At 38.2% G+C, this 20968-nt stretch overlaps 1 protein-coding gene across 1 annotated transcript in view; it reads right to left on the reverse strand.

Moving 5' to 3' along the window:
• Positions 1–5708: 5708 nt before the first annotated feature.
• The window catches only part of LOC121635217 (transmembrane protein FAM155A-like), a 41068-nt gene continuing 25808 nt past the window's right edge, over positions 5709–20968 (reverse strand). The window contains exons 2-3 of the mRNA XM_041978303.1: positions 9788–9959; positions 5709–7666 (exon numbers count right to left, since the gene is read on the reverse strand). Coding sequence (XP_041834237.1) covers positions 7368–7666; positions 9788–9959 — 471 coding nt within the window. The 3' untranslated portion in view covers positions 5709–7367. The remainder of the gene's footprint in view (positions 7667–9787; positions 9960–20968) is intronic.

Raw genomic sequence — 20968 nt, forward strand, 5'->3', positions numbered from 1 at the left:
CTGATGATACAGCCATTTACACCTATGCTCCATCCATCGTAGGGGCTGTACAAGGTCTTCAGGTTGCATTTCAGTCTTTAGAAATTGCACTTCTGAACTTGAAATTGAGTTTAAATGTTCGGAAAACAAAATTTATGGTCTTCTCAAAAGCCCGATCCCCATTAGGTGATTATAACATCTCTACCTCAGATGGGAAACTCATTGAGAGGGTTCCATCGTACAAGTACTTGGGTATATGGATTGATGATAAGCTTACATTTAGTGTACACATCACCAGTTTAATCCAAAAGTTTTTATTTTAGACACAGATCTTTCTTTACTTTCAATGCTACTTTTCTGTCTGTGATTGATTATGGTGATACCTTGTACATGCATGCAGCCTCATCAATTTTGCATAAACTCGATTCAGTGTATAATGCATCATTACGATTTATAATAAATGCAAAATCCCTCACTCACCACTGCACTCTTTATGATCTGGTCGGTTGGACATCACTAACCACTCGCAGAAAACATCACTGGTATTTTTTCATCTATATAACAATATTGGGAAAACTTCGGGGATATCTTTGTGACCTACTCTGTACCAGTTCTGGGAGTTACCGGCTCCGCTCTTCGAATCGCTTGCTTTTCACTGTTCCCCGGTCGCTCACAGAGTTGGGGAAAACAACCTTTTCCTATTCTGCACCATGGACATGGAACAATTTACAAAGAGATCTTAAATTGGAATAATTTATTTCAGTGGATAAATTTAAGGCAATCATAAAGAGTGTGGTAAAGGAGACATGTGTTTGTTTTTCTTGAGAGGCTCACTGTGTTTTTAAATAGTTGTTTTAAATCTTAATGTGTTTATTTTGTTTAATCTTTATGTATTTGTAAACTGTATTTGGTGGCTACTTTGGCCAGGTCTCTCTTGTAAAAGAGATTCTGAATCTCAATGGGACTTCCTGGTTAAATAAAGGTATAAATAAAAATAAAAAATCTGAATCAGATGCCCGAACTATTTCCCATGGGCGTAGAAATAGATGTAATCTAGGCTGAAGTTCAAAAGTCAACGTATTTATTAGTTATCAGTGTGCAGTTACGGAATTTCTGTATAAGTAAATAAACCATTAATCCTGAGCAATAAACACAGATTTTGGTGCAACTTTTGTTGCCATTCAGATGTGTTTTTCAGGGACTTATTTCAGAACGACAATACCAAATAGCATAACCGTGCGATGTACAGTTGCATTTGTTCAGCATTCCACGACGGGACAATTAAAGACAAGTAAAAAACACAAATAAAAATAATGTTTAACATAATTTATATTTATTTTCTTTTGAACAAAATGTTAATAAATGTTTTTTTTTACGTCCAAAAAGATTGTGACTCGTGGGACGCATTTTATAAATAATTTCATCCAAGTCTTTTGTAGAAAAAAAAAAGAAAGTAAATTAGCAAACTAAAGCATCTCTAGTATGACAATATGACAACTTTATCATAATTTTTTCTCTATATTTGAACCTTTTTCTCAATTCAAGCTTAGACTTTTTTATATATACCTTTTGAAGACCTCTTTATCTCATCTTTTAAACATCCAACTTAGTCCTACTCATCAACTCACACCACTGTTTTAGACAACAAAAGAAAAAGAAAAGAAAAAATGCGGCAAAATCTCAAATAACAGACAAAAACCAAGGAGGTGAACAGAAAACACAGTGAGAATCCAACTGGGGGGGAGGGGCTTAAAGGGGAGGCTGGGTAAGGCAGGAGGGGGTAATTTGGGATCCCACATCCTCAGGACATATTTACAACAGAAAAGACAAGGGGGGCTGCAAGGGACTGTGGTGGCAATTCTGGTTGAGGGGTGGAATGTTTGAGGCGGGGGTTCATCTGCATAGATCCACAGGACTCAGATTATGAACAGCTGGAGATGGAGAGGAAGGGAGCACAAGTATGGGTCTATTACATCCGCTGCTGTCTTCAAGGGAATGCTGTTCTTGTTCAAGTAAATAAAAAGAAATGAGTGGAACAAAAGATCTCACTAGAATATCAGGCAAAAGGGGATCAAAGAGTGGTGGTGGGGGTTAACTCAGTGGATGGAGAGACAAACGACTGGCTTGACTTTCATATGACATCTTACTTTAATGCTTATGAGAGCGGAAAGCAAATCGATTGCAAGGTAAGGTCAAGCTGTTCATGGAGAGAAGTGCTGACACAATATTTTCACCGCTAAGCCAATTTGGAGGCAAAGTTAAGACTTAAGGCCGCATTCACAGTATCGCTGTTTGACTTAATACTCATAAACACTGAGTTAATTTAAATTGAGGTTAAAGACCCAGCTGTTCTCAACTGCACTTTTTCTTTTAAGTTGGAATTTTTAAACTTGATCATGTTTTATCTGTTGTAAACTATGCCTCCTATTCTCTGCTGTGTGATGATGTTTTAATGTCTCTGTAAAGCACTTTGAATCATACAAATACAGTTGCCTTACCTAAAACTCCATAAGAGCGCCCTTGAGCGCCATCGCTTATATCATCAACAGTGTTATAGGAGCGATAGTGTGTAGCGCTGTGGGGTAAACTGTGATGGAAAGCTTACCATTTAGGTGATCTATGGAAGTTTTCCAGGCATTTCTATCCCATCCAGGACGTTTACAATCCAGCAACAAAATGTTGTGTTTATTCAGAGACTATCCGTGATAACAGTATTATTTATCACATTTTCATCATTAAAAAAGATTATTATCACTACTATGTTGCTAAGAGACCTCTATTTTGACCTGGACATGATGATGAAGCCACTTCCTGTCAGACTCTCCACCAATCAGAGAGCTTAGATTGACGGTAACGTCCAATCAGGAGCAGCCAAAGATCAACCAGTGAGCAGAAAGTTCTATGTGTGTGTGAAAAGAAGAAAAATAATGCTCCTCTATGGCTGGAATAAAGCCAAGAAGACGTTTCTGATGCACGGTGGCGCCACAAAGCAGCTGAGCTGGAGTTGGTTTAGTGAGGATAGCAGGTAAATAGTAGCAGGAATAACTGGAAATGAGGAAAAAGTGGAAACATGGAAATAGTTTCTGATGTGTGTTTGTTTCAATAACAATATTTTTTCTCCTGAAAGCCAAAACTTGAGAGAACGATGAGATGAGAAAAGGTTTGGTCACTGTTGATCTGTGTGTTATTTCTACAAAGTTCTGTTAGTAATAAATTCTGCTTTCTTCTTCTGGTCGACCTTTATGCTGCTTTATCTATTCAGTCATTCATTTTACATCATTTTAGCCTCAGAATCTGACAGCTGAGAAACATCATGTCTGATGCTGACTGGGATTAAAACGGCTGAACTTTTATATGTGTTTGCACCAAAAATAGCAAAGAATTTGGTTCTTTTGAAGCAGTATACATGCTAATTTGCACTGTGCTGCAGACCAAAGGAAGAAAATCTGGTCTGCTTGAAAACCAGGGGTCTCGTTTCACTTGCTAGCGAACCTTAGTGCAGTTTGCTTGAAGCTCAACATGTCAGACAACTTGTTGCCTCTCCTGGTGCTCATACCGGACAGATTCTTATGAAAACTGCATTAGGGTTCAATAAAGCTGCATAAATTTATTGTTGCACCATTCTTTACTTGCTCTTAACAAGCCGTTTTCAGTCCTGGCCAATCAGTGAGTCTGATTTTTTCTTCACTCTTGCTGGAATATCGCTCCCTGAAGAGCAGCTGTAGTAACTGCGTGATGTTAATCAGGTGGTTTGGTCCGCTATAGTAACAAAATAAAGCTGCATACCACAGCCTATCCTGGTGTGAATGCGCCCTCAGTCTGTCTTTAGATCATCATTAGAGGCGATGAAGAGGACAAGAGAGTCAGCATCCCTGGCTTTCATGTTTGGTGAGTCATTTTTTTGTTACAGCTTTGGATAAATCTTTTTATTTATGTCTCATCACATGCTCACAAACAGAGTGGTGCACTTTACCAGCAGCAGCCATGCAAAGGAAATACAACATAAATGTGGAACAAGATCAGATGGATCAGCCCTTGAAAACTCTTCCCTCTCCTTGCACACTGATTCTTAGCACAGCCCTTTGCTTGTCTGTAAAAGAAAGCAATTTATCAGCTCGGCTAAAGGTGATTTAAGAATCAGTTATTTGATTGATTGATTGATTTGACCAACTAGTTCTGGTCACTTGAAACCAACTCTAAGATACTAAGCCAACATATCACAAAGTAGGGACACTAACCCCTGCTTTTTGTCTTCTTTTTTCCTATATTGCTCCATTGCCTCACTGGTTTTACATGGCAGAGAGGCACTCATAGATCTGGAGGCCTCATTTATCAAGCAAAGGATGTTTTCCTTTCCTTTCTACTACCCCTACCACAGTAGAGGAAACAGGACTAAACTAAAGCCCTTTTTACACTTGTCAAAAACTAACACCTGGATTTTTAATCAAGTGTTTAATTAATATTTAATACTGCACTCAATTATTCCGGAGCAGAAAAGCCTTATTGATGCTCTGTAGGTATGTAACAGGGATGGATTGTCTGCGAATGAGATGGCTCTAAGAGTCGATTCTTAAGAGCCAACTATCGTCAGAAAGAGCTAAATATTTAAAAGACTTAATTTTGATGGGCACACTATGCAGCCAATCAGCAACAAGCAAAGACTTGGATCATACCACTGTGTGAAAGAAGGAAGGAGGGGGAGAAGACTCTCAGAAGAGTGTAGTGGTACAGGCCAGGAACTGACAAAATGGAGAAATTAGTGAATCAAAACTATCAAAAAGTTCAGACCTTGGCCTTCATTTATTTAATTTGCTTGCTGTGGTTCTGTATTCAGTTTTAATTTAAAGGCTTAAATAAATTATTGAAAAGTAGCTGCATTTTTATAATGAAAAAAATACATGAAAAATAAGGCTTTTACTGAGAAACTAAATCAAAAATTGCTTCCCAACATACAAACAGTTCATAATTGTTAAATTAGGCTAAAATAGAAGATCTTAATGATACTTCATTTAAAGTATTTTAGGAGCCAAAACAGCCAGATCTTTAAACAGAGCCGCACTTCCAGTTACTAATACATGAATTAGTACGTCTGTTTCATAAATAAAATGTCACTGGCCGCATACTCTTATCTTTATGTTGGCAATACATCCGCTAGAGCAGTGGTTCCCAATCTGGATTCCCCAAAGAGCAGGGGGTCTTCAAGGCTCGGACAACAGAGCCTGTGTGATTGTTAAGTTATTTCAACACAGAGACGGGTTTAGGTGTATCTGCTAATGTTAGTTTATCATTTGGATGGTTCATTCACATGGAAACGGCATTTTGGGAGCCAACATGCACTCATTTTTATAAAACAAGTCCCTATGTAAACAAATTAGGTTCTTTAAAATCTGGTTTACAACATATTTTAAATGTATATTCTTAATAAAAAAATAAAAAAAGGTTATTAAGTAAGCTATAACCCCTGCACCAGAGGCGGTGAGGAGTTCAGAGTTCTGACGTCATGGCAATGGTGGAGGAGACCACAATAACCTACATTCTCAGAAAGAGACAAAAAAGATGCTGTGCAGTGGACAGCGATGGTCGTTACGTTGATTACTGGGGAACTTGAAAGTTAGCTAAACAATACAAAAATTTATTTTGTGTAAGCTGCCTTATGTGTAGCTAATAGGTGCATTGCAGTGTCAAGGAAAACAAGTTTCCCTCTCCGTATTGACAGGTGGTCCTTGGAGATGAATGGTTGAAATTTTGGGAAATTTGGCAACATATTTAAATCATATAGGTTGTCATGTTGGCATGTTTCTGAATATGCAGATTCATAAAATTGTAAATAAAATAGTCCAAAAAAATAAGAAGCATTGTGACTTCTTCTTTCATACTTTTGCTGGTTGCATGGTAGCTATGCTGCGCAACACTGCCCCTGTGGTTTTCAATGGTACTGCTCCATTTGCTACGTCCAACTACACCCTGAAAACAGATAATATGAGGTCAGCTGACCACCTACAGATGGTTTTTCCACCTGTCGATTTTTCCTTTGCTTTTTATGGCATGAGCAAGTTCAGAGATGAGGTTGAGCAGGAATATTTTAGGTTATATTTCCCATCATTGAATCTTTTTTCCTTCACAACTTGAAGCTGCTTTAATTTGACATTTTCTGAGAATTCAATAACATGTTCTCATAATGAGAAAATAGACGTTAGGCCACATTAAAAAGAAATAAAACACTTTGCTGTAGGGTTAGTTTATGTCTTTAGTTAAGCATGCCTAGGTTTTGGTCTCAAAAGCAGACAAAGCTTCTAAGCATGAATTCTGCTTGAGGAAACCAGCTAATGATTGGTTGATAAATGAGGCCCCCTGGTGTTTTGGCTTCATGCAACTCTAGTGTCCCTGGGTTGTCCCTGCAGTCTCATGTACAACAGCTTTAATTATCTGCAGCACCCTGTTATGATGAGCCACTGGGCTGCCTGTTCGCAAGACCACCATTTGAGGTAAACTGATGTCTTAAAAGGAACAGAAAACACCACTTCTGTGGAGAAACGCTGCGCTGTGCTTAAGCTCAGCATCGACTCCTGCGACACCCTAAGAATCACGAACTGAACTGCCGCTACCTTTTCCACTTCACGTCTGCAAGTCAGTGGAGAAAGTGAGCCAGTCTCAGAGCACTTGAGGTCCTAAAATGCTTAGGCATGTACTGTCTGTAAGGGGTTGAGAAAAGGTCCAGTAAGAAATAAGAAAAAAAAACAAAACAAACAAACAAACAAAAAAAAAAAAAAAAGCTGGATGTCAAAATACAGAAGAACCACATACATTTTGTTTTTAGTGAAGCAAGACCCACACCTAAGAGATGGATAAGCTGATACCTGCAGGCCCTTGAGCAGCATCACATACAAGATACTAAAGGAGATGCCTCTAAGGTGATAAGGAACAGGAAGTGGAACACAGCTGATATGTCAAAACATTCTGGCACCTGAAAAAGTGCAGCAAAAATCTAAAAGAAACGATGAGTTAGAGCTCAAACTTCATGTCCATTTTTCCTTTGACATGCCACCCATACACACACTTAAAGTTGAGGAAGGGGGTAGGACGGGAAGGAGAAGAGGGACAATATGCTAGAAAACATTTGGATGGGATAGAAACAATGAGCAGGTTTCAAGTGGCAAAAGGTCAGTTGTTTATGGGGATGGTCCTCAAACATCTTGGTGGGGTTGATGGCCAATGCCAGTACTCTTAGCTCCAGTTAAATCCTCCCACTTCCTGTGGTTGATGGTTTATTGGCAGCAGATTGTAGCGACATCTCTATCGCGTCTTGCCAGATGTGTCCCTGGCAACCATGACACTGTTAAAGCAATAATCCTGCTCTGGTGACATCACTCTTTTTCCACATCCAAGGTTCACTCCTCATTTGAAGCACCCTCCTCTGGCGAGAAAATGGCAGCCATGCCCACCAACGTAGAATTATGGGAGGCTGATATGATGATGACAGTGTGTAGGAGGACTAGCGCCAGCAGGCAGATCTTCAGTCGCCCGCTGCACAGTCTCGGGGTGGCGGCGGAAGTGACTGAGGCGCCTTCGGGCTGACAGGAAGTAGCAGTTCTTTTTAGTGTGCCCCCTGAAGGGCTGTCCATTTTGGAGTCCCATCGGACGTCGCAGCACTCTGCCTCAATGTCTGAAGGATGATCTCCCAAAAGCCCTGTAGAAGAGATCAGTTTCAGATATAAAGACACACTTTGCAATGGTAATAGATTTAGATAAATAATGCGCTGCAAAAATTTAAATATAAGTAAAAAAAAAAAAAACATTGTTATTTTAACTAATCTTTCTGTGTGTTTATGATTTTAACCCCATTTTGGACCACCTTTTAGGCATCCTTTGACTCTAAAGATGAATCAGACCTATTATACCTGGGTGTGTGGCTCTAATCAGAGGGTGGAGGATGAGATACAATGACCCAGAGCTGGACTTCAAAGAGGGTGATGCATCACTGCATCAAGTGGGAAACTCTAAAAGACTTAAATTGCCAGTGTGTCAAAAGGGCTGTCGCAGCTCTCATCTGAACAGGGAAACCATGTTGCTTAGTTTTCATTGAACAAAGCAGTGGGTGAGAAAGCCTGATGGAAAACTGGCTGATCCAGTGGAGCAGATCTAACCTTTTTAATCTGATGGTAAATAATTTTCTCCTTTATGTTTCCTCCCTTGTGGGACAGCTTGTAAATATTGTACAGTTCAATTGAAAATTGGAGATTAGAGTAAAATCTTTCCCCACAACTGGTTTGACCTAACTTGTTACAGTATACAATACCCTTACTGCATCCTACCTTTACCCAACACTGAATGTCAGAATCTACAATCAATAGCAGGTTAGGGTGTCAGAATTGGGTATAAAAGGTTTGGTCCACCAAAGGTTCAGTTTTTCTTTGAATAGGTTATGAGTTACTTTAAGTAAGGAAGGAATAAAAGGACAGTTAAAAGAAACAACTGAAGTTGGATGAGGTCCTTGACCCGGTTTACAGATCATTAAAATGTGATTCTGCATTTCTCTGCTGTAATTATTTCCACGAAGTCCTCTTGCTGTGGTTCTGGTTATACTGGCGTAAACAAAGGCCGATTTGCCATAAAGCACCAAGGTCCTAAGACTCCAGAACGAAGGCAGAACCAGAATGGTGTCCGTCTGAAAGCAAGCAGTAATAGTCTGCATCCAGAAAATATAACAAAAAATGTTTAACACAAGAGAAAACCACAAATCAGCTGGTTAAATGCTTGTCTCGGATGGTCAAAAAGACAGTGGACACATGTTCTGTGGTCAGATGAGTCTTGTATTTGACAAAAAAAAAGCCCATATTTGTCTAAAAACTGCAACAACTAGTATCTTTAGTTCACAAATGATAAAATTAGGAGTGTTATACATCAAACTCTATATTTGTCTATGTATTCCAAATATAATGAAGTTGGTCTGTGAGGACAAGTAATGTTCAAATACATTAACAAATCACAGATGAGAGTTTTCATTGCATTTAAGAAAACTTCCCGAGCTTCAGTGTTGCCCGTGGTACAGCCACTAAGAGGGCGGCAGCTATTTCTGATGCAGAATGTGGCAGTCAGGCACACCAGATTTAAAGTAGCTTCATTATCTCTGAGAGCTGTGAGTCTCAGATAGTTCTGCTGACTGTGATGGGAGGGAAACTAATCAGCAGCCAGATTATAATAACAAACCTTGTGTTGATTTTAGAACACCTGCCTCTGCCTCTCCCTTTACCTCATACTGTACCGTTATGTAGATTTCTCTATGAGAAGCCTTAATTCATTCCTGGGACAACAGTTTGAACGGCAGCCACCATTATTAGTATTAACAGAGGTCACAACTGCCTGAAAACTGTTTTATTTGCCTGTACCATGACTTGCAAATTAGAATATAGCCTGCTTCAGATCCTTTGAGGTTTATATCTTAAGAAACTTACAGTAAATATTGAGATAAAGACCCAATAAATTATCAATACATTGTTAAAATGTCCTTGTGTCCTTGCTGCAATTCTCAAACACACCACTAGATGTCATCAGAAAGCTTTCTGGGAAAAAAAAGCCTTCACCATTTTCCTGGAGGGATACCATCTACTCATCATGACATATACTGTGGATGTATTCATTCTGTGCATCCTTTTAAAAAATGCATTTCACTACTAGAAGTGAAATATAGAGCTTCTTCCCTGAAGAGAACACAAGGCCCTTCAGACACCCACTCATTCTAACATGCAGCCCATTTATATCTGCTGGATGGAGGGAGCAGCACCAGATCAGACGACAAGCTTGTATTAACCTGTGCAGATGAAGCTGGGGCTTCCGCCATGAATCAGGTCGTCGTTGTCAGGCAGGATGAACGGACAGCTCTGCTGGACCTCCAGGCAGTACTGGTGGCACGGTACAGTCTTCTGACAGGACCTCTGGGTGGTGGGGAAATACTGAGCACATAACCAGGGCTTGTAGGCCACCTGAGGAGGAGGAAGAACAAAAGAAAAGGACATGAATAAATGCAGATACACGAGCCGCTTGAAGATCGGTGAAAGTCATCTGGATCTGCGGGGTCTTAGGCCTCCCTGTGTTAATATTAGATTTTCATAAGAGCCCACAGAATAAACAATTATTAGCTGTTTATTTAAGTCACTTGGCACCGAACACAAATAGTTTTACTACTGAAATGGACAGTCCGAAAATATTAGCCATGACTAATCTGCTAGCCTCTGCCAAGCTACACTAGCTATCTAATTTGATGTTTGCAATGTCGATGCAAATCACAACCACAAAATAAGTTCACCAATTAAGTCCATGATATACTGTAGTCTAGTTTGAGGTAGGATGCAATACAAATTACACAGACACCTCTGCTTAAGAAGACAGATGGTGACATGTAATAGCCGAAGCCTCAGGCTTGGAGAGCTTAGCAAAACAAAATGAACTGAGGACAAACCCCAGTTTGGATTCATCCTCAACTCAAACTAATTATAAGCGTCTTTTTAGTCTCCAACCCGATGGGATGGTATATCAAATGAGCTGGTTAGCCCGTAAATGATGGTAGCTTTGTAGTAGTTTTATGCAGAGTATCACCAAGTTAATGATTCATTCTCTTTTTAAACCTTTAGGGTATTTTATAAATGTCAAAAAAAAAGTGTAATGAGAGAGACAGCTTTCCGTTTAAAAATATGCACAAGTTGCACTGTAGTCAGGAAGATAATAACATTAGCATGTTTATATTCATGAATTTTAACCATCTTCTGGGCATCTCTGATTATATTAAGTCTTAATAGTCTACAGCCAAGCTGCAGGTCTATGAGGCTGTTAGCCAAGATGGTTGATCTGCAGACCTCATATCTCACTCCTCAGGTTTAAACATTAGCAAAGGCCCAAAAATGTCTTTAAAAAGATTTGTGACGTTGGTTGCTCAATTTTCTCAAATCTGATTGGCCCAGAATGCGTAATCTGTTACAGTGACTATGCTAATGATTAGCTGACATGTAGCAGGCACAATGTTAGCCGTGTTTAATTAGCAGGCTAGCAATTTATTATTAACAAAAAATGCAATAAAAATGCTATGGCAAAAAGGGAATTTTGCAGAGCCAATAAATAACAAACAAAAAGCTTATTAGTGCCTGTCGAGACAAACTTCTTCCTCTTTTATTATTTTAAAAAAAAAAATTTAATCATTATCTTTTTTTAAGCTAGCAGCAGAAAGGACCAGTACACAGGCCTCAAAAGGCCTACTGTATGTATCAGTCAAATGAGAAAAGGTGCATGTCATGTTATGTAGGATAAAGATTTCTGATGATTTTCATCTACATGACTCAGCAGCACTGGTCTCTACAGTATAAAATACCATCCTGTGCCTTAAACCAGTGGAAAGTCATGTGCACAGCAAGCAGATCTTTATTACATACAAACCAAGCCAAGCATATTCGGTAGCTTGGTCTGGCTTGTGTTCTAACCCCAGCTCCTACCTCTTGTCACTAATAGGCAACACAGAAGTTCAATTACTCTCTCGCAGGGCGGTGAGACGTGCAAAGAAAAGCTCTGTCTAGTAAATAATGGAGGAAATATGCTGCTATTATGAGATAAAAGACTCCAGGAGAGAAATGTGACTGCCTGACAATTTCAAGTGAAAATGTACAGCAGCCTTTTTCAAGTCATGAATCAGAAACTAAAACAATCTATTAGCATCAGCCAGGTAGCAGGAGAAGTTAGAAATGTCAGTATAAGCAGAGTTTTACGTTAATGTTTAAAAAATTACAGTTTTAAGCAGCATTCAGCCGTTTTAAACACCCAGGTGTCGGTGAGAACTAATGTCTGAGTAAAATAAAAGTTTTCGTGCTCCTAGATACGATGGTGAAGTATAAATTGAAGATACATGAACTAAAATGGACATTTCTAAGGCTGCATAGTAGCTGTGGTAATCACAAATTTAATCATAATACAATATTGTTTTAATTTAGTGGGTAATGGTTTGGATATTGACAGTTTAATGAGTTTTAATAAATCAGTAGGAGAACATATGAAGGTCTCTAAGTCTTATTAGTTGGTTTGCTTTTAATACAACAACAGACAGCACTATATGAAAAGTCTTTAATTTTAGGCCCCCTGCCTCCCTGAAATGAATATATAACAGATGGATGAATGAATGTTGATCTTTATTTAAATTCTTTCTTTATCAGTGATGTAAAGCCAAGACTACCCACACCTGGAGAGACAAGTTTGCTTGTGTACAGAACAGTTAAATAAATGCTGTCTGGGTATGCACCCTAAGAACTATTAGAAAGTTAGGTACTTCTTTAAAGTGTGTGGTTAAATTTAATTTAGTATATTTCCATTTGCAACAAAATACATATTAGGGCACTTCACAAGGTCTGAATCAGTTTGAATCAAAATCATTATAATCCAATTAAACTCAAATTATGGTCCAAATCAAACCCGTTCATTCCAAATAGATTCAATACAGTCCAGTTCGGTATAATGTTTGGGTAATAAATCCAAAGGATCTTTATTTTAATTAAATTCTCCATCTTGAACAAACACACTAGATGTGAAAAAAGCAAAGTACTGATACCAAACCTGTTCAGACTTTGCCAACAATGTTCTATTATGTACTGTAGACGATTATTATACATATTCACTAAATGGTATAATAGAGTATGATATGAAATACTGTATAGCTGTTAAAACCATCGTGCCAGCACACTTGTAAAGTTTAGTAGGTTTTTGTCCAAATATTTTGGAATTTTATCCCCAATTACAAAAAAAGTTGTTCAAAATGTAAATAAAAGCAGAATGTAATTATTTCTAAATCTCATCCATCCATATTGTGTTCCCAGTAGAACAGAATCAATATATATTAGATGTTGACATTTTATCATTTCATGGAAAATATGAGCAGATGTTGAATCTGATGGCAGCAACATGTTTTCAGGTATTTCATCGAGCTCTCACATGATGTTCTGATGTGTTTCCTGTTTGTGCCAAGAAACAGAGATAACAGCCGCTGCACAGCCAGTGATAATAATTATAATAATCCAATTGTGGTAATGGTGATGACAATGAGAATGATGGAAATGTGTGGTTTGTACAATCACATGTTCCAGACATGTATGACTACATGTTCATATTGTTAGGGATAAAACTTCAAACAGTTTTCATGGAAATAAAATACTTGAAAAAAGCATATAAGTGGTTAATCACCTTGATGGGTGATTAGGGAAAATTGTTTGACATGAAAAACATGTTAATTAAAGCTATAGTGATTACACCTCTTTGTATATATTAGGGGGTAATTTGGATGAATTACACCACAAGATCAATTCCCATGATCCATTGCTTTAGGCAGCAGTCCTGAAAAAACAGGCCCATGGCCATGATAAAAATCACTCAGATCAATGATTTGCCTTCTCAGATTTTTAAGTATTTCATCCCAGAATTAACGAGGTGTTAAATCCGTGACAGGATTTTCTGTCTATGCAAATGGCTGCTGTTTCATTTCAGATGATTTTGCATAAAATTCTTGCATTGGTGAGCTAATCTGTCTAGGGATGCCGTGGCTATCAAAAGAGAACCAAAACAATACAATCACAGCGAGACAGGAAATCTGGGTCCTCCTGAAGATGTATGCTGGCAGTTGCCAAGGTAACGGCTTTTTCTGCTTTTCATTAGAGCTCAATGGGTACTGCCCTGCTCTCTGTCGGTTTTCTGTTTGTGTGCAAGTTTAACTGTGCATCCAGGTCTGAGCGTGTGCAAATGTGTGTGTGCATGTGCTCAGCGTGAAAAGGGAAGCATACAAGAGCAAATTGAGTTAGTCAGGAAGCAGGCCTGGAGTCTGATTTGATCAGTCTAATGTGTGATCAGTGTGAATGGGAAACTGGCACTCAAAAGCCTCCGTCGCCATGCAGCTTAGGCTGCTTTAAACAATGCACTGGAGCCCAGACACAGACAGGAAAGGCATTAAGCAGACCACCAGTGCTTCCTGCAGCTGATTTCTATCTGTACGTACATCATCTACTACAACGCCGCAAAATGCATTTAAAATATGCTGGACAGATGTTGAAGCAAGCAGATTTTTAAAGCCTGAAAATCAGATTAAAAATTAGAATTCAAACGCTGCTGCTTAGGCACATAAGTGGCAGCAGTCCTGGCATCTGAAATTCACCATAGTGATAACTATTATATAACAAGCTGACTGTAGCAACAAGTCTTATCTGCAGCATGTAGATCTTCCTCTGACTCGAAGGCCTCAGCTACACCAACCAGTACATACTGTTCTCTGTACTGCTCTTTATCTAAATAGCTTAATTAAGAATAATTTGCATTTACAGAATATATCCTTTTATCTCTTTTGTTCTATTTTTTAAGCCAGAATCGGATTCAGTTTCCTTCATATACATTCTTCATGCTGCTGAATGAAGTAACAGCTCATTTTGTTTCTTCTTTTATTTAATTCAGCTTCTTAGCTAAAATGTTCTGTTAGCAGAAAATAAATAAATTAAAAAGCCCAAAAATGGTTTCATAAGCAGCTGTGTATGAGCGAATAATTAATGTACTGTACTACTGTCGCTGTACATCTGGCTGAATTTAATGTCCTTTTAAAATGACATAAACTCAGATGTACTGACTGGTTTACGAAAATCAAACCACAATGTCACACTGAACCATCACACAGTCAGACCTGCTACAATCAGAGAAAAGCTTATTCTTAAATAAAATAGTGCAGCCAGCTCACACCACCGTGTCTCAAACGTAAGACTGCACGTGTGTGTGGGTGGCCACACGATTCCATAATGTACTGATGTTTCAACCAGCACATAGTGAGCTGTACAACACGGAAAAGGATGAGCAGAGCTAGTATTTTAGTGCTAAATTAGCAACTGTAAAGTCAAAGAATTAACATTTATGATGTCATGAAATGACCCTTATTTAATACTACAAAGATTTTATATCCCCTCTGTGATTTTTGCTTTGGCCAGTCTATGCACATTTTCACAGGAAGCACCTGTCTCAAGCTGGCAGCTCTTGTAAATCTGACACGTGAAGTAAATCATCCACAATTCTGCTCTGCTAGGGTGCAGGGCTTCCCCTCAACATTCCCATTCACATGCCTGTCATTTAACACGGTGAGGACTGGGGGAGCTTGTCTGCAGACGAGAGGAACCACTGAGCTGCAGAGACATACAGCACTCTGGTTAATTCATTCAGTAGCAGCAGCACAAAAAGCCACACCACTGAAGTAAAGAGTTAAACCTCAAACAAATGGGTCTTGATTTTGGACTTAAGTTGGATGGTTACACACATTTACCTACACACGTTTCATATTTTCAATTGCTAAATCTGGACATTAGAAAAACAAATCCTCTGCTTCTTAACTGTTCGTATAAGTAGGTTAATATAACTCCATATAAACAACAGTACAACATAAAGTAAGTGTATAGTTGTTAAATGATGCACTAATGAAACTAAGCCAAACTTCCATGTTTTTTAAAGATAGGACGTTTTCTCCTGCAATGAATATTGTGAATAATTATCTTTTTTTGTAGGATGTAAAGTCCCATTTCTACTGAGTGATACGGTTCAGGATGAAATGGTTTGGGAAGGACAGGAATGGTCTGGCCTGGTCAGACGAGGACCCTCACTAAATCCGGACGGGTTGGGACAAAATGAGAAGGGTGCTGGAATATCCATTTTTTTGTAACCCGTCTGTTTGGGTTCCAGTCTTACCAATCCAACCAAAAAGGGTGGAGCTTGACACACTGCAATCCGCTGATTGGTTGAAAGAATCATCACGTCCTGTGCGACTCGCCAATGAGAATGATTAAATATAATGTCAATTTTTTGTTGTCTAAAAACACATGCCAAGAAGAAAGAACTGCTGGATGTCCACCATTCTCCTCCTTTCCTTCTGTGCTGCATTTTTCTTCGTTATAATTCAAGGAAGTTGTCACACCGATATCACATCACACTATTACATACTGATGCATCTAATGCTTTCCAGATGATACGCTACCTACCAGGTAATGGTACAGCTGGCTGTGGAAACTCAGCAGAGATCTGGTCAAACCGGCTTACGTCAGCGAGTTTAACCCAAATGCCCAGGATGACATCATTTCAGTGTGATGACAATGAACGTGACACAACTAACAATAACACTGAAGGACAGGCTTTTTTTTTTTTTTTTTTATTTTTTTAACACTGAGTAAAAAGTGAAGTGAAAAAACTGAATTCCTTTGGGGTGTTTATGTCACTCTCTTCTTGTTGAGAGAACTGACATTGTTCTCTCCCCAACCGTACCGTGCCATTCTACTATGGACCTACAACTAAAGGGGGTCCAGAAATAGCACATTTCAGCTGTATTGGCCCCTTTTGTAATGGTAACACACAAAACAGCATATCGTACTGAACTGTACTGCTAATAAAAATGGGGCAACAGACTCTAAATAGTTTGGAAATGACCTCATATCTCTTCACAGATTGATGGACAGCATCAGCTGCTTCTCAATGATCAGTGCTGATGTCTTTCCTCCTTGGCACTGTGTCAACACAAACCTGAATTAGTGCAGGATGGTGCACTTATTTATACCAAACAACCTTATAATACTAACGTGCCTTAAAACCAGTTTAAAAAGCTGGAACGTTGAGAACGTTTGACAGCAGGAAACTGAGGGGGGACCTTTTTTACTGCTGCACCACTAAACATGCATGCAGGAGAGCAGCTGTGTTTGTGGAGAAGTTGAGCAGTTGGCCTTTATTTCTTCATCACAGGGCAGTTGTTTGTTTAAATTCAACTCTATTTAAAAAAAAAAAAAAAAAAAAAAAAACTTTTATGATAATTGAATAAAAATGACAACATGACAAAGAATAAATAAATAATTAAAATATGAATGTTAAATACTGAACACTAATTTCTAGTCATGATACTACAATTTAGTTACTTGCACTATTTGCACTGCTTATCTCATTATACTTTGCAAGTTTTTTACTTTTAGTTATTTTATTCAGCTATTTTTAGTGACCTGAGAATCTGACTTCTCATCATATACAGTTAGATGGTTTTGAATAACAATAAAGCCAAGTCTGAGTCTGATTAGATTAAAATAGAAGCTCTCACTGATACTAAAATAAAGGCCATTTGGGAACCGAAAGAGCAGACCCTTTAACTTAATTAACTTCCTATGGAAGCAATAAGAATTTACTCTGACTTTTGAACAACTTCTGCATTTGATTCATCTTTAATAAAAGCCGTATGTCTATACTCACATGACTGTAGTAGCCAGCTAAATGTGTCAAACTCCACTGCATTGGATTCCCAATACCTGGGGTTTGAATATTTTTTATGTCAATCTCTATCTGTCAATATCTAAAATAGAAGTTAAAATATGACAGTAAATTAAAGCCGTACAACTGTTATCTTTGAGCCAGCAGGAGTGTAAGTCTGGTCTCTACCTCACAAATGAAGAGCCAACTCAACTGTACATGTTGGCTTAAGCTCCCGGGTTTGTAAAACCTTTAAGTCAACATGCTGTGAAGTATCAACACACTGCTTCTCTCCCAGCAGGACGGTCTTGTTGCACACATAAACACAGACGCCGGCTATAAAGTGGAATGACAGAAACGGCTATAAAAAGCATATGAGTCAGCTGCAGATTGAGATCCCAGTTCCAAGCTGAATCATTACCACTCACACAAATCACAGCTCTGATAGAACAGGAAGCAGCTCTCACACTACCTGTGCTATTTTCAGTCTTTTTAGCTCTGTAATGTACTAAGTGGGCAAAATATTGAGTTAAGATTCTTGAGACATTCGGGTATGTTTGTGGTGTGTATCAATCAGTCACTAGATCTATTTTTATGCCACTATGTAGCTGAAAAGAAATGAAAACACATTATTAATCCTGTCAAAATGTTGTTTACAGAGCTTTGATGTTTTCACAACTCCTCCTCAGTGTTCGCCTCAGGTCACTGATGCAGCCATCGGATAGTCCAGCAGGTCAAGCAAACATACAGGTGTCAGTCTTTCTTGGTTACGTAAAATAACAGGTGCTTTAGAAAATGAGAGGGATTTCAATTTTACTGTAGCCCTGGTTTCTACATTCACAGAATCATCTTCCTCCAGTGACGTTTTGTTTGAAAACACAGGGTTAAAAATGATCCAAAAACTGATCGAGTGAGTGAAAAAGAATCAAACATTTGGCTTCAACATAATGCCTAAATCTATTCGTAATTATACAAAAACAAAATAAAAAAAATAAAAAGACTGGATTGTAATAAAATACAATTAAACATTAGATAAATTAATAAAAATATATAAATAACATAAGAATAAATACATACAGAACAGTAAATAAAACAGTAAATAAAAATAATAATCAATTAATTAGATAAACAGGAATAAAATACTTTTATACATATTTTTTATTACATTTTTTGTTAATTAATTACTCGAAATGCTAGCAAGAACCTGTTAAGATGTATTGTTCACGAACGAGCTGGATAAGAGCTGATTTGTAGTGAACTCTATATTCTTAAATTACAAGGGCGTTTGGAAAAAGTAAAGAAAGGAGTAAATCTAATGAGTCATAACAAAACGTCTGTCTTTATTTGATTTGTTTGTGGAGGTTCTGTGTTTAATTGTTCATTTGAAGGTTGGAATAAAATAGTAGCTGTATTTTCTAACAAAGAAATGCTTAAAATGAGGCTTTTATGAAAATAATCATATTAAAAAAACTGCTTATCAACTCAAAAATTACTCATAATTGCTAAATTAGTCTAAAATACAAGCTCTGACTGATAGTCAATCGAGAGCTATTTGAGAACCAAGGGAGCTTTCTAAGGGAGCTGAGCCGGATCTTTAAAAAGAGCTGGACCTCCCGTCACTATTCTAGAATAAAATACTGCTTCCATATTTGTGAAACACAAAAAATGTCCCTTGCCGGGGATGTAGCTCAGCGGTAGAGCGTGTGCTCTGCATGTATGAGGCTCCTGGGTTCTGAGGGCCGGTCCCGAACCCGGATGAATCCAGAGGGTTGTGTCAGGAAGGGCATCCGACGTAAAACATATGTTAAAGAAATGTGTGGATATATCCAACAACTTCCATACCGGATCAGGTGGAAGCAGATGATTCGCTGTGGTGACCCCTGAAGGGAATAGCCGAAAGGGAAGAAGAAGAAAAAAATGTCCCTTCATATCAATTTACAAATTTACATAAGTGTTTAATTGTCATTCTTTGCAATGCAAATGCTAAGAGGCTTACTGGTTTCTTAGAAGTAAACAAGTCTGACAGAACAATGCTTATTGGTGAAAACAGTAAACAGAAGCCTTGAATAACCTTCCATCAATTGTATTGACAGGCTCTAAGAAACCTTGAATCTTTAAACTGAAAATGCCCCGCAGAGCACACAGCGTTACAGGACGTCAGAGCATCAGCCCTGAATGACATAATCCAAGAGACTTTTATTTTCTTTATGTATACTGTCTGCCTCCAATAAGTGGATCCAATCATGGCATCCATTTTCCTGAGCCATGTTTTGCAGATCCATTCTAAGAAAACATGAGCACGAATGTTCATGGGAGGATTTGTTGTCAGTTGGGTTTAGCACCCAGACGCATAAATGAAAGGGCTCCATTTACAAAACAGGTAGGTCTCAGGATTGGCATTCAGCTGATGTAAAAGTCTTAGCTGGGAGGAAACAAACTGAATTTCTACTAGACATGAAGTTGTTTCCGAGGTTTAGGTTCATGTGGAGATTAAACTGTGTTCTCAGAATCACTGTTGGCCAGCTCTCACCTCATAGGTTTAAAGAATTTATTTTGGATCTGAGCTTCAGGAGTCCAGGTAAGAGGTCAGTGTGGCCCCGGTTTCTCATCGATGTGGAGCTTGTTGACTACGGGAGACTGGACCTAAACGTAGAGCATGTTGACCTCCCCCCGGTGTGTCGCACCACAATAAATATGGCAAACAACCAAACTGCCCTTTGAATACACCACGTTGTTCATGAATAAACAGTGTAAATGAGCTGTACAGTTAGTAGGCTACTATACATAAAAATACTTTAGTCCAAAAGGCATTTTCATTATAGGTACATTTTTCCATCTGCTTTCTATTAAATAAAGTTAAAGTGTTTAATTAATAACAAAAGCTAAATATAGATAAAGCTTAAGTAATTACATTTATTACTTTTTTATTACTGGTATATACTGTTACTGTTTTATTACTGTTATATGCAGTGTTATATGTTTATGTAACTGAAAAGATAAAAAAATTCTAGAATCAATTTCACCTTCTACAAAGATGCTAGCATTAGCATGTAGCATTTGCTACATGCTAATGCTAGCATGGCAACATACTAAGAGGAGATTAAAAAACAAATAGACTACAGAAATCTCTACACTGACAAACCAAAATTATGTGTTTGTATGAAGTCTTATTAAGGACAATACATAAAGTCAACGTTTTCAATAAATATTCAAAACTCTGCATACTCATCCTCCACAACCCCGTTAGTGACACAGAGGGGAAAATATAACTGGCCCTGAGTTAATGATGTGTGGCCACAAGCCAGTAGCACGTGGCCATATGATCAATAACTGGGGGTTGTGACTTGATATGGTGTAAGAATGACATAATAAAGCTGTAGCTACAAGCCCATCACTGTGTGGCATCAAGAAACTGAGAGCTGGCTGCTGCTTTGTTGTTTGATATCTTTTTTACTATGCATTTTTTTCAGCTTCTCATTGTGTTAAAGCAAACTCTCCCCCTTTCTACAACTCTGCACTGCTCTGGTAGTGTCAGGTTTATCATGACAACATAAAGTAAAATAAGAGTTTAGAAAAAAAATGTGACACACAGCTAAACTTTTCGGTAATAACTACTGCTTTTAGTTTATTTAAAAACTAAAAGGCTTTTCCATGAGGTGTTAGTACAGTATATACAAACTGATTGGCAGCAACACATCTGTGAAAAGTTCAAGCAGCCATG

This window comes from Melanotaenia boesemani, chromosome 24 (assembly GCF_017639745.1).
Source record: "Melanotaenia boesemani isolate fMelBoe1 chromosome 24, fMelBoe1.pri, whole genome shotgun sequence".
Classification (NCBI taxonomy): domain Eukaryota; kingdom Metazoa; phylum Chordata; class Actinopteri; order Atheriniformes; family Melanotaeniidae; genus Melanotaenia; species Melanotaenia boesemani.